The 14,960-nt window shown below is 34.8% G+C and overlaps 1 protein-coding gene across 1 annotated transcript; it reads left to right on the plus strand.

Moving 5' to 3' along the window:
* The first annotated feature begins 5,307 nt into the window (after positions 1–5,307).
* LOC104219742 (wall-associated receptor kinase 4-like) lies at positions 5,308–6,578 on the plus strand. The gene is made up of 2 exons (XM_009770464.2): positions 5,308–6,246; positions 6,344–6,578. The coding sequence occupies exons 1-2, from the start codon at positions 5,397–5,399 to the stop codon at positions 6,394–6,396; spliced, it is 903 nt and encodes a 300-aa protein (XP_009768766.1). The 5' UTR covers positions 5,308–5,396; the 3' UTR covers positions 6,397–6,578.
* Positions 6,579–14,960: the final 8,382 nt, after the last annotated feature.

Here is a 14,960-nt window from a genome sequence, read left to right on the forward strand (position 1 = left end):
AGATGAAAAGGTTGTCAATGAAAAGTTAGTGCCTCCTGAACAAGTGGTGAATGTTTATGATGAGGTCGAAGAGGAACTTGGTTCCTTGGTTCTTAAGTCCTCAAAGAATCTTCCTGTTCCAAAGACGAAAAGGGAGTCTTCTGTGGTTAGAAAGGACTTGAGAATGGTTGAGGGTGAAAAATCTATTGAGAAAGAGAGTGAAATAGGGGTGAGCAATGTCGAGGGTGAAAATCTGGTTGAAGAGTCTGGTGAGCGTATGGTTGAGAAGTCCGTTGACAAGGTGTCATATACTGAGAAAGGAAAGAGTGCACGGAAATCAGTAAAAAGGAAGGTTGGTACTAGTGATGAACCTGGTTCCTCAAAGAAGGTCAAGGTTGATGCAACCCAGAGTCCTGAGAAGGAAAAATTGAAAAATCAAGAAGTGTTGTGCGGCCGTACATTTGCCCCTAATACTCTGGAAATGGCTGGCATCCGTCAATTGGTGGAAATCTATGAATTTCAACAATGGACACACTTGTTCACAGGTGACAGTCCCAAAGTGTATGAGGAAGAAGTGTGGAGTTTTTATGACGACTTCTTTAAAGTTGAAGACGATCATATTTATATAATGGTGTTAATTTTGTGATGGACTCTACTATGCTGGGAAATATTATGGGTGTGCCCGTTGAGGGTTTGTCTTCTGTTCAGGGAACCTGCTCTTCGAACTTTAGAAATGATATCTTGAAATATGCGGCAGTTCAGCATGGGGAACAGGTACAAAAGAAGGCCCTCCTTCCAGTGTACCAATTATTGTTTGAAATGGTGAACAAGGTCTTGCTTCCTCATGTTGAGAGAAGGCCCATTACATCTCGAACAGACCTAGTTATCATGGAAGTACTGGATAGTTACACAACCATCAACTTGCCTACCATCATGATAGAACACATGCAGAAGGCTGCCTTATGGGTTCCTTCGTACTAAGATGTTTGTGTTCTTCAAAGTTCCTTTGGGACAAGCTAAAGTGGGAACCTGTAAGCAAACTTTCTCCAAGACTACCCTCAAGGAATTTGAATGTATTAAAAAGGTTGGAGGGGTTGGCAGCACTTTTACTATCTCCCAGTTGATCAATGCTCAAAACAATGCCACTGCTGAGATAAGGAAGCTGAAGGCAAGGAATGTCATTCTTGAGGTTCAGCTTCAGGAGGCACTTGGTTCTAGTAGCTCTCAAAGCACATAGGTTGCCCGCTGACCAAGGAAAATGCCGACCTCAGGAAACAGGTTGAGGACCTGAAGCAGAGACTGCTCAACAAGCAGGTGTCAACTAATGCTCGAATGGACATCCTTCTTCATACTCTTGCCTCTTCATCTGGGCCTTCCCCTTCTAGTGCTCCCTAAGCAGTTTCCTTCCCAAGTGTCAAGTCCTTAGTATCCATCTTTTGTTTTTGTTCTGATGATGTTTATGACTGGAACTTTTGTTTTTGCTATTTTTATTTTGTGGATGTGTATGAAACAATGGAACTGCTCCTTACTTAATGATCCAAAATTAATGAAAGTCTCATCCTTTTGCTATTTATGCCTTATTCTCTTGCTCTGTTTTAATCATGATTGTGTGCACGCATGTGGCATGAGTTAACTAAATCTAGATTTTTTTTTATTTAAGGCCTGCTACTGATCTTTTTATGATGCCAAAAAGGGAAAAATGATTAAGGGGGAATAGGATAGGGAATAGATTCAGGGGGAATACAGGAAATGCGAATGTCATTCTGGTTATTAGGGGGAACTTGAATTATAATTTTGTCATCATCAAAAAGGGGGAAATTGATAGGTTATATCTGTATCCCTATTATGTTTTGATGATCTAACAAACTTACTATTAAGAACAAGATAAGGAACCTGATACACATCCTCAAGAACTTAAAGATCAACAAGTCTCCAGTTGGAGATACAGTTCAACTCTTCAGAGTCAAAGGAACAGCAGAGGGAACATATAGCTATTAGTTCCCGTGGTGACTATACAAGTTAACTCCCTCAGCTTTAAAGTTATTGCCTGCACACGCAACAGTACAACAACAGTGCAGCAACCAACTTTATGGGGAATGCCCTTTAACTAACTTGCTTGCATCATTCAAGTGATGTCAAAAATGAATGATTAACATCAAGCAAAGGTAAAACAAAATACTTGCACATTCAAGAATTGATCAAGCATTCTCTCAAGTTATCTATCGATCTTGCAAGTGACTCTCAAGGGCATCAAGAACAAAGAACAACATAACAATGGACCATTTCCCTGTATCGAGTCATTACATGTCCTTAGTTGTGTTGTACATTTGTTAAAGCACTCTACTTGTAATTCCTACTTAGCTTAGTTAGAAGCATTGTACAGAAAATCTTTGTAAATCATAAACCCTTGTGTTTGTCTCTTGGATAGAGTTAGTCGAGTTGTAAAGTATTTGTAATAGAGTTATTACAAAGTGACTTGTAATAGTGTTGTTACAAGTTAGTGGGGGATTAAGAAGTTAATTCCTAGGTTACAATAGTTTGTAATCTAAAGTTTTGCTCAGTAGTGAAGTTGAAATCCTACAAGGGTAGGTCGTGGTTTTTGATCCCGTGAGCTGGACGTAAAATTCCATTGTGTTATTTACTTGCTGCAGTGTGTGTGTGTTCTGTAATAACTAATAGAGAATTTGGTTCTCTATGTAGTTTGGTGGACCCTTAATTTCTATCAGGAGTCTTTAAGAAGTGGTAGGATATGAAACCTTGCTACAACTTTCAAAGCTGATACCGGTTACCCCCATATTTATATGCTGGGAATTGTGAAAACAAAAGTGCGCATGCACTTATGGCACACAGAGGAAATTTCAGCTATCCAAGATGGAATACCAGGGAATTTGGAACATAAGAATAGCCATATCTAAGATGTTCTCTTGTATTGATGATGTTACTCACTGGCCTAACATTTGCGCTATGGCGGAAAGACTAAGGTCCAGGATAAAGTGTATTCAAGTCAGATGGAACAATCTACAAGAAGGCACGGCTAAGATTAACACTAATGGCAGCTTCTTCATGGAAACTAATAGAGATGGTATTGGCGGCATTATTAGGGATTGGAATGGTGATATGATTATGGCTTTCTCAATCCCAATTATTTTGTAGCAGCAACAATATGGCAAAGGCTTTAGCAGCTGAGTTTGGAGGGAAATGGTGTAGCCAACAAGGCTACACTAATTTTCTTTGGAATTTGACTCCATGATAATTGTCGAAATGCTGAAGAATAGAGACTCCAGGAACCTCAAGCTAAAACATATTATGGACAAGATCACAAGGATTATAGAACAAGCCAATGTAGATGTCATACGTTACTTCAGAGAGACAAATCAAATCGCGGACTGTTTGGCCAAACAAGCTGCTATGCAAAATGAGAGTATGATTATTTACGATCACCGGCAACTTCCAAGACAAGCTAGAGGAGCATATCATCTAGACAAATGTCAAATGCCTAGTATTAGAACAAGATATGACAAAGCCAACTCCTTTGTTAGTTGATGTACATAATTTTGACTAGAAGGAACTCTCTCCTGCGACTATATATTAAGGAGGTTCCTTCTATTTTTGGGGGCGACTGAATCACCCATGTGTTGTTAAAGGAGGTTCTGGTCTAGTTCCCTCCAGTGTGCTTTTTTTCTTAATACAACACCACCCAGCATCCACCTGAGCAGCTTTATATAAAAAGAAGACAATTAGTTAAGTAACTGACATGTCTACAATTTGAATTTATAGTTCTTGGTGTTTTCTCAAATAGTCTAGGATTCGTTAGACATCATTTTCAATATATCTAGCTACATTCAATTTTCAAACACCAAGTATCAAACAAAGCATAATTACTTAAAGGAAGGAGAAAGCAATACAATTTTTATTTTGTATTGGTAATCCTTATCTTATATGATCAAATGTTTGGGATACAAATTATAACCCCACTGAATTTGATAACATTTTATAACATTTCAGTACATTTAGGAAGCTAAAAACGCAAGAATCCAAAGCATTTTGAATTGGTTTCCTCAGCTTTTTCAAGGCCTCATTTTACTCTTTAAAATAGTCTTAAAAGTCCTCAAGTCAAGTCTAATTTACTACAAGTTCCTATTCTATTAAACCATACGGTTCTCATAATAGTAACTGAGAAATTAAAAGAGAATGGAGTGATCTTCTATACATTAGTATCTTATTTTTCATGCTAAATTTTCATTTATATTCTCTTGCATCGGCTTGCAAACAGTTATACAAGAGAAACAAAAAATTCTGATAGGTTATTATATATTTAATCGGTTAGAACAAAAGTGCGATGTATCTAAAGGTCCGTGATCGTGTATAATTGTGAGTACCAGTCTGATTTATCATATTCTTATTTGAATTATGGAAGCTGGTTCTATATTCCGAAACATGAGAATCAATCGAGGGAATAAAGTGAAGGAGGTCTGGGGCCAAGTCTACCTTCTTTTCGCCCATTTTGTAGATGTTGAAGTGGGAAAGTACTGGCTGCAATACACTGATATAGTATAATAGTATCAACAACTTTGAGTTTGCAAAAGATAAAAGATGCCTTTTTTTTTGAGTGGCACTAGAATCATAATCATTTACAGTAATAAACAACTCATAGCTACATATTATTGGTTAGTATTACCGGCCAATAACGGTAATATCCAGGTCAACTTGTACACACATATAACTATTCTACCTCTCACACCGGTAACTTTTCACCAACGCACAGATGGAAAAAATCACCGAGCATTTTTGTCTGGAATTTGTACTTTTATCCCTCGTTGTTCTCACTTCATTGACGGCTAGAACGTAATCTTGGGTGCTATTACTAGCCAATATTTCTGATTGAGAAGTTAACTTCAGTATTTACTTCTGAATTCTTACTTGCAAGTAACATTTGTTGGGGGTGCGAATAAAGTTTCACATAAATAGAAAAGAAAAATAAGCTACTTATAAGGAGTTGAATACTCTTAATGGTGTGAGCCCTTTTGGGAAAAACCGTGCGGGCTTGATCCAAAACGGATAATATCACACCATGTTAAAAGTATCTTTGTACCGTTTTAGCCCAACAACACCTTCAGTGGAAGTCATCTAAATATTCTGCTTGGTAAGCTATATGCAATGCTCTTTGACCTTTCATTTGAGACTTAAGCATCAAATTCTCTTGAAACTGAAATCACAGAATCCAAAATAGAGAGGAAGAATCTAACTAATCCCCATAAAGCAAGAGTACATCTCATCTGGGCACTACCAAAAGACAACCTCTTTACCATAAAGTTAGCCATTCTTCAGTCCTCACTAATATAAAATGTCACCACCATTTACATCATTTCTCTTCCTCTCCCTTATTTCCTTGACCATCAGTGTTTAATCACCAACCAATGATGAATTTCAAGAATTCTTCCACTTTTATCTCCTGCATTTTACTCATTATTTTTCCTTCATTAATCTCATCACAAGCATGCCAAAGATTTTGTGGCAACATACCGATGAAATATCCCTTTGGCACTGGACCTGGCTGTGGCGATCCGCGTTTCCAGCCGTTCATTACCTGCAACAATCAGCAGCTCACATTCAAAACTCACACTGGATGCTATCCTGTCACATCCATAGATTACAACAGCCAAGTTTTATACATCAGTGATCCTTCTATGTCAACCTGTGCTTGTACACAGCCAAGCAAAGGTTTCAGTTTAGACTGGAAAGCACCATTCAACTTTCATGATGAAACAGTTTTTGCTTTGCTCGATTGCTCAACTGATTCTTCGCCAATTTATCAGTCCAACGGAGGGATGAATTCGACATTCCCTCTATGTGATTCTTCTCAGGGGGATCCTGTTTGTAGTCTTCTCTATTCTTGCGAAGCAATGAGCAGGCTTAATCTCCCAACTTCCACTTGTTGTGTTTACACTCCAGTTGATCTTGGGCCGTCGTTCGAGATGGATTTGGAGAAACTGCACTGCACATCTTACTCAGCTCTCTATGGTTTCAATGGTCAAGATGCCAATCCACAGGCCTGGAAATATGGAGTGGCATTGAAATACAAGTTCAATTTCAACAATGATTACCCTGAAATGTGTGCTAGTTGTGAAAAGACTAATGGAGTTTGTGGATATTGTGGTCCTTATAATTCTTTTATTTGCAACTGTCCAAGTGGAGTTAACACAACAACAGATTGTTTTCTTGGAGTACCCTGGAATAACAGTTTTAGAACTGTCCCTTGGCAAACTGGTAAAAGAAATTTCCACATTTTGCTCTGACATTTGGAGATTTTTCAATGCATTCTTTGGTAACTAAAGTCTTACAATTACTGTGTTGTTTTTTGCAGGGCTATTGTTGATCAATGCCTTGGGATGGTATATCACTTTGGCTTTGATGTAGACTGCAATGATCAAGCATAAATGGAACTCAATGAAGGAATTTGACTTGAAATCTTTTTGCTTAACATTAATTGGTTTATGGAGAATCCACAATTTTAGTTGTTTGTTGTAATTTGCAAACTGTGAAACAGAATTGTTGAAAAGAAAAAAAGGGCAATGCAATGGCTGGATTTCTATCCTTAAGTCAATGTTCCATAAAATTATGCTACAATAGTCTTTGGATTTTTTAATTAATGTTCTCTTTGTTTTCTCCAATTAGTTCTTTGTGAACTGCCAGATAATTCACGAAAGGGCAAGATTGAACAAGTATTATTACTATCGGGGAGAATGGAACCAAGACTTTGCCTTTTTTTGTGGCCTCAGGCTACTGATTAGACCTGTTCTCATTGGCATAACCGTATGAGTGTAGCAATGGGTATTAGCTAACATTCTTTCAAATGGAGCGGCATGATCAGTGGGATTCATAGAACCGGTCCCATCTTTTTTGACATTGAGGCGTAGTAATAGTAGTAGTTATTGTGTCGTTTAACGACATTATGAGTGAGGATTCATAGAACCTGTTCCAACTTTTTTGACATTGAGGCATAGTAATAGCAGTTGCTATTGTGTCGTTTAATGGCATAATCAGTGATGATTCATACAACCGGTCTCAACTTGTTTGACATTGAGACATAGTAATAGCAGGCGTTATTGTGTCGTTTAATGTACTATGACCTAAATGACACAACTAAAACTTGGGATAAATATAATCCCGAAGAAGTTTTTTCTTCGAAATGTCAAACGTCCTATTCCAATATCTCAGATTAGGAAATGTGACTGAGACTGTAAAATGTCCTCAAAATCTCATTTAGAATTAAATACATTTACAGACTTCACAACTATTTCCAAGCAAGGCCTGCATGTCATTTTAGTAATGTCTTAAAAGGTTAATAAACATATAACAGAGGGTTACTGTTGTTAATAAGCTCAATTGCCAAAAGCTCTTCTTACCAAAAATCAAGTCGAGCATATCTTGACACTTAACTTAAAACTAAACACAACCGCCAAAGGAAATTAATTACTACATTCAATATACAAAGACCACTAAATTTTGGGACAACATCAAACATATTGTGGGACATTATATCGGCCCAGAGATGAGATACAGCTTGCAAAAAAAAAGAGAAGAATGTGGTTTTTTAGCTTGAGGAATCAAATGAATTAATAAAAACAACATACACACCACAAATGTTATATAGAAAAAGTTCCTTATTCTTTTGAGCATCTCCACCAAGAAGGAATCACTTTGATCACCAATGTTCTTTCTTTATCACAAAGCAAATTCCCCATGGCGAACTGCGGACAGTGGTAGGCAAAATTTTCCACCCATTTAGTTCTAAAAATGATTCGCATCCCACCTCATTGACCGTCCTTATCCTTTGCCTTTATGAGTAGAGGTTACTAGCAGTGGCGGAGGTAGAGTATTGGGACCGGGTTCGACCGAACCCAGTAACTTTGATTCGAACCCTGTGTTTGTCTTACTAAATCTTTTAAATATGTATAAATGATTAATTTAGAACCCAGTAACTTTTAACGATTAGAATTCCGAACCCATAAGCTCGAAATTCTGGCTCCGCCTCTGGTTACTAGTAAACTTCAAATGAGGAAATGAAGGTTCTCTAATTCTTTAACGTAGATAAATACATCTTGAATTATTTTCCCCACCCTTAATAAGAAGTATTGGTATGAACTTTGGGAATGGAGAAATCGCGGGTAGGGAGTGCTTCTTCTTTAATGGATCTTACGCAACGCGAATCTGGATTAATTGGGCTAGTAAATTTTAAATACCAGATGGTTAAATACATTGCTATTTCTTCCTTAGGGTGATCAAAAATGTTTCAGAGTCACACACACATATATATATAAACATAGTTTTCTAAAAGTGAGTTCGTGAACGAAAACAATATTAAGCGGTTGACAATGCAACAAAGTTTATATTATACTCCAAGCTACTATTTTATTATATATTTATTGACTAAGCAAGGCTCGCCTTTATAAAGAGACTAAATTAAAAGTTCATCTTCTGCTTCACTTTAATTTGTACTTTCGAAAATTTTCAACAAATTATGGATGTCACACTTCAGTTAATAATAATATGACAACACAAGGACGATTTACCAAAGTTAAATATCAATTTCGCAAAAGCTAAGAAGCATCTATGAATATCAGCAACTTTCAGACTTTTCAAAGTTATCCGAAAATTAACATAAGTTTCCATCTCAACCTTGAGAAACAACTTATGTAAATCTTTCGGAAAAATATTAGCAGCGAAGTTAGGGTAGGCAATTTTCATTTATGTTCACTGACCTCTACCCACTGTGACCATCTCATTTGTAACCACTTTTTAAAAATAAATGGTAAATTCAATACTTGTGCTAATAATTACTCCTAAATTTAAGCTTCTTAATTTTAACCGTAAATTCAGATATAGAATCTTTCCAATTTTTTGCTACAAAATTTATATATTTGGAAACTACGTAAGAAGTATTATAAATCACAATAAATAATAATTCAAAATATCTAAAAAATACAAAAAAAAAAAAAAATTACGGCAAAAAAAAAATCGTTTGACTCTCCACCACATAAATAATATTTTATTAAACTTATCAGTCAGTCAAACCAAACAAAAAAGTTATTTTTAAACGAAAACAAGCAATACATGTTACCCATACATTATTTCTAAATGTAATACAATATAATACAGTGATACCCTATGAAACGATGAGAAACAACCATCCAAACAACGATCTAGTGAAATCTCACTAGTGGGGTTTGGGGAAGGTAGTATGTACGCAGACCTTATCCCTACCCCAAAGGAGGAGAGATGTTGTTTCCGAAAGACCCTCAGCTCAAGAAGACAAAAAGACAAAAGAAGACAATATTAATAACACCACAGAAATAATATGAAAAACCAAGAACAACATGAACTCAAGAAGAAGGATACAACGCAAAAGCGAAGTAGTATCCCTACCAAACTAGTCTCACAAAGTTATGACATAAGGCAAGACTCAACTACCTCCTAACCTACAACCCTAATACTCGACCTTCACATGTTCCTATCAAGTGCCATGTCCTCGAAAATCTGAAGCCTCGTCATATCCTGCCTAATCACCTCCCCCAATACTTCTTAGGCCGCCCTCTACCTCTTCTCGTGCCCTCCACAACTAGCCGTTAATTCGCATCTCCTTACCGGAGCATCTGGGCTTCTCCTTTGAACATGCTTGAACCATCTGAGCCTCGCTTCCCGCATCTTGTCATCAATGGGAGTCACACACTCCTTCTCCCGAATATCATCATTCCAAACAAGTATGGAAGAAATTACTGTCAGTGTCTTTTGACTTCTCTCTAGAATTATATATACTGTTAATAAGTTAACTTAAAAAACACTCTGTATATGGTAAAATATATCGTGCCAGGTGGCCGTTTGGTAGAATGATACGTGAAACCGACAATTATCTCATCTGATACCAGAAGGAATAACATTCATAAAGAAGTAATAAATACCCTCTGCCCGGTACCATTAATAAAGAATATTCCACGGCAATAAGTGCGTTGCCTGTTATAAGAAATTTGGCATTTATGATCACCGTTACATCTTCATCAATGGCCCTTATTATTGACATTAAAGAAGGGCACGATCCTATGACCTCAATTCTCTAGACGTAGCTATAAATAGTAAGCTCTGTTATCATTGTAAGGATACGAATTTTCTGGCAAACTAATACTACAATCTACTTAAAACTCTATACAATTTTATCTTCTTATTACTGTTGCGCCCAAGGCTTCACTACCAGAATCTTTATTTCTGTCATTTTGTTTTTCTGTTAAGGCTAGCTATTATATATTTATTCAATTATCTTATTATTTCAGGATCGAATTAATTTACTTGTCTATAAACCACGTGTAAATTAAACTATACTGTTTTACGGGTAAAACTTTTGGCGCCCATCATTGGGCCTAGACAATCGTGTAATTAAGTTGATCCTTGCCTTTTTAACTAATGTGTTTTGATTATTTTCTCTTAAAAAATTATAAGAAGTGGAAGATAACGGTGTTAACAACACGCACAATTTCGAGATTCGAGGGGATCAACCTCATTTCGAGGATTCAATCAGTAACACCCATAACGAAGGGAATGATGTCATGCCAGTACACGACATATTTAAGTTAGGGTATATTAATCTTTTCACATAAATTAACTTTTAAAAAAAATAAGAAAAAAAAGAAAAGAAGAAAACCTAATCAATTAAAAAAAAGGGGCAAAGCCCACTGCAACGAAAAGGAAAAGGGGTCTTAAGGATGGGGAAACGCGGAATTGCTGCTAACAAAGTTAGAAGAGAAGAAAAAAAAAAAAGAGAGAACAAAAGATTCGGAGGAGGAAATCAACGAGAGTTTCTGGTTCTAAAGTAAGGGGGGGAAAATCAAGCAGAGTTCCATAGCTGCTAGCAACTTGGTGCTTCAATATAATTATTCCCAACCATTGTTATTTTTAAATTCAAGGTATATCTTATACGGAGAAGGGCCTAAAATGCCTCTTTACTATATGAAATAGGACAGACTAGCCCTCCGTTAAAAGTTGGTATCTATTCTGCCCTTGTCGTTAACAAATGGGCTCGTATATGCCCTCCATCACTAACGGGAGACTCATAAAGCCACGCGGAATATATGTGAGGGCAAGTTAGACCTAGTTCGAATTATATAGGGGCATATACGAGTCAGTTATAATAGTCATTTCTTAAACACTTCCCAACTCCATATCAGTTTACTTCGACACCTATATGACAACACGAAACTAATTATCAAAGCAAATAAATTAAGTCATAGACACAAACATTCAAATGAACGGCAATGACTTCATTAAATCCTAGTAGCTCAAAGGGGTCGAATCATAATAAAAGACAACAAAACACAATGTCGGAATGTTCTAGTAGCTCAAAGGGGTCGAATAGGAGGTGTCATTACGGACTTACTACCAATTATTTCATGGCATGAACACCTTTAAATGTTAGGAGAAGATTTTTCACGTGCCTGAAGCATGAAGTAAGAAATTTTTTTGATAGGTTCTTTTAATTATTCCGATTTGCTTGTAAATTTATTTTATTTATTTTTGGTTTTTCGGATGAAAAATATTCCTATTGGAAATGGCAAGATGAAGAACTTCCTCCTAAAGTTTCAAATCTCATATGCAGTTTAAAAAATGAAAAGGAAGCTCTAATCCGTGAAAGAAATGCTCTCCAAAGGAAAATATGATCTTGAGAATGTTATGATGCTCGTCGATCATGGAGGAATAGAAGCCTTGGAATTGGAAAGAAATGTCCTAATGAAGAAAGTGACCGATTTAGAGTAATTAGTTGTGCTTGATGCTAAATTTTAGAAGAAGATGTAGATTTTCATGTGTGTGATATTGGGATGTCTTGTTATGTTCTTTGGATCAGTGGGAAATGATATGTAATGTTAGTGTTATTGTGGCTTAATTGTTGTCTTTTATTATGTAATGAAGCTTTATGTTTTTGTACAAGGATTTAATGAAGTCTTTCACGTTTATTTGAATGTTTGTGTCTATGACTTAGTTTATTTGCTGTGATAATTAGTTTGGTGTTGTCAAATATGTGTCTAAGTAAACTGATATGGAGTTGTGAAGTGTTTGAGAAATGACTATTATAACTGACTTATATATGTCCCTGTACAATTCGAACTAGGTCTAATTTGCTCTCACATATATTTCACGTGGCTTTATGAGTCTCCCGTTAGTGATGGTGGGCATATACGATCTCATTTGTTGACGGCAAGGGCAGAATAGAGACCAACTTTTAACGAAGGGCTAGCCTGTCCTATTTCATATAGTAAAAAGGCATTTTAGGCCCTTTTCCGTATCTTATATTCCATATAGGGGTGTTCATAAAAATTCGAAAAACCGAACTAAACCGAAAACCAAACCAAACCGACCAAAAAAATTGATACTTTTTTGGTTTGGTTTGATTTTGGTTTTGAATTTTAAAAACCGATCAAATTTGGTTTGGTTTTGGTTTTAATAAAAAAATAACCGAACCAAACCGACTATAGGAGTAGCTATTTTAAATTTATTATTACACCTATATATATGTATATTTTTATATAAAGTTTCAAAATTTTTATGGTGAATGTTAATCGTTTGCACTTTTAGTACAGTTCTTTACTTTTATATTCTAGTTTGATTGGTAGTTTTCTTTTGTTAAGTGTAAGAATCCATTTCATGTTAAAAAATATATATTTTTAATTGAGTCTTAAATTATTCATCACTATTTGATTCAATTATCATCAATATATTTTAGTAAATAATAGATTTCTCAAAGGGCAATTGATTTGATGTGTTACGTTGAAAATGTGGCCACCGGAATATGTATTTAGTAGTGTATGTCTTATATTTAAGAAAAAACCGATAAATAACCGAAAAACCGAAAAAATCTATAAAATCCGACATAAACCGAATCGAGAAAAAACTGACTTAATTGGTTTGGTTTGGTTCTAATATTTGAAAAACCGACTTACTTGGTTTAGTTTTTTTTTAGGGAAAAACCGATCCAAACCGAACCATGAACACCCCTAATTCCATAGATACGAATATCTTTGATTTATCATGATTTCAGTTAAATTGTGATATTGGTAACTTAGTGAGTTCCAATTAAAGTGGATGCAAGAATGCTCATGAAAAAAATCAAATTTTATATTTGATGGATTAACTAAAAAAGAATCAGATTTTTAATTAGTTTTTTTTTTCCTGAAAATTTAACAATTTATATAGATTGTGAATAGATTATTGAATATCACAAGGAGATAGAGGTACTGGAGTATATTTGAGTGAATAATTCGCTTTAGAAATCTACCTTGATAAAGACATGAGAATTCTCTTATATTAGAAGCGAGAGTTTTTGTTGACGAGCATGTTTCATCAACATGCATGCCTGGCAACATGAGCCCACCCAAACTTTTTGTGAAGTCGCATTTCTACTAGATACCAACATGGGCCCACTCAAATTTTCCATTCCACAACTTATATGTACGTACTCTTCAAGACTGCCATAGGAGGTGGACCCACGCAAATTCAAAGATAATTGGTCTATAAGTTTAGCTGTAATTGTAAAGAGATCCTTAGAAATATAAATTAAAAAATAAAAAGATTATTAGAATATTTTGTTAAATTATTGAAATTATCGAATTGAAAAATTTCTGTTTTATTCAACTTACAAGAAATCATTATAATAACACAAAAAAATTAACGTTAGGATTAATTTATAATGTGCATCCATTTGGCAGATGACTAATAAAGAAAGATGTAAAGGGCGTACTCAAAATCCATGACCTCATATAGTAAGTGATACTTCAAAGATGCATGCAAAATTGTTTCAATTTTAAATCGCTATTTAACATATAGTAATACGATATCTTATATACAAATGTACAATATAAAAAATACAAGTGTCTTCCTTATTTCCTTGAAGACACAAAACTCATAATTTTTTAATGCTATAATATTCAAGAATGAAGAATAGCATCAAGACGGAGTCCGACCCAAAAAACAAACAAAAAAACAGAGAAGAAGAATAAGTAGAAGGAAGAAAAATAAGGAGGAGGAAAGGGAGAAGCAGGACATAAGAACACTGAGATGTGCAAAACTTTAAAAAAGAATGGAGATAAAATTAAAATACAAGTTCAAGAATATCCGATGAAATTTGTGAATTTAATATAGTATTATCGGTCCAGTACGCATCACGGGCTACCTAAATATTAAGTAATAAAATTTTATGAAAGATTAATTAAGCATCTTAAACAAAGCCTCAACAAAAATTATTAAATAAAGCGTTAACGTATTTCAATAGACCAAATTAATATAAAAACTTCTTTATCAATTTAGCTTTATGTATTCCGTAATTTGTTATTACACTTGAGGCATGAAATGAACTAATAAAATATCATCAATAATTAGTAATAATTAATCTTATATATTGCAAAGTCACATTTAATTATTGTGATATATAGTAATTTTTATATAATTTTTAAATATATAAATTTTATTTAAAAAAATTAAACTTTATGTCTAAATTCACGCTCAACGAAATAATTGCATCACATAAATTGAGACGAAGAAAATAACAATTTGACAAATATAAGTAACATGATTTAGAACATTAAGCCTTAAGCATCCAGCATTTAATGATCCATTTTAAAACCTAGGACATTTTGACGGTTCCGAATAACATATGTAGTTGAAGAAAGAAAAGATTTTTTTAAAAAAAATTTGTGTTTGAAAATGAACTATAGATATTTCTGTAACTGTAAATCAATTCACTAAAAATAACGTGAGAATTATAAAAATAAGTAATTTTTAAATAAGAAAAAATGATATTCTTTTTTAGGCTGACTAGAAAAAGTACTACCGTCAGACCTCTCTATAATAACATCCCTATATAACAACACTTCACTATAAAAGTCAAGCTTTTCCGGAACCAATTTTTATGTTATGTTATAATATATATGTTCTCTATAACA

Source organism: Nicotiana sylvestris, chromosome 11 (assembly GCF_000393655.2).
Source record: "Nicotiana sylvestris chromosome 11, ASM39365v2, whole genome shotgun sequence".
Taxonomy (NCBI): domain Eukaryota; kingdom Viridiplantae; phylum Streptophyta; class Magnoliopsida; order Solanales; family Solanaceae; genus Nicotiana; species Nicotiana sylvestris.

Excerpts from the sequence above, each read along its gene's own strand:
- LOC104219742 (XM_009770464.2), top strand. The coding sequence starts at position 5,397 with ATGATGAATTTCAAGAATTCTTCCACTTTTATCTCCTGCATTTTACTC. Across the intron at positions 6,247-6,343 it reads AACTGTCCCTTGGCAAACTG|GGCTATTGTTGATCAATGCC; the intron begins GTAAAAGAAATT and ends TGTTTTTTGCAG.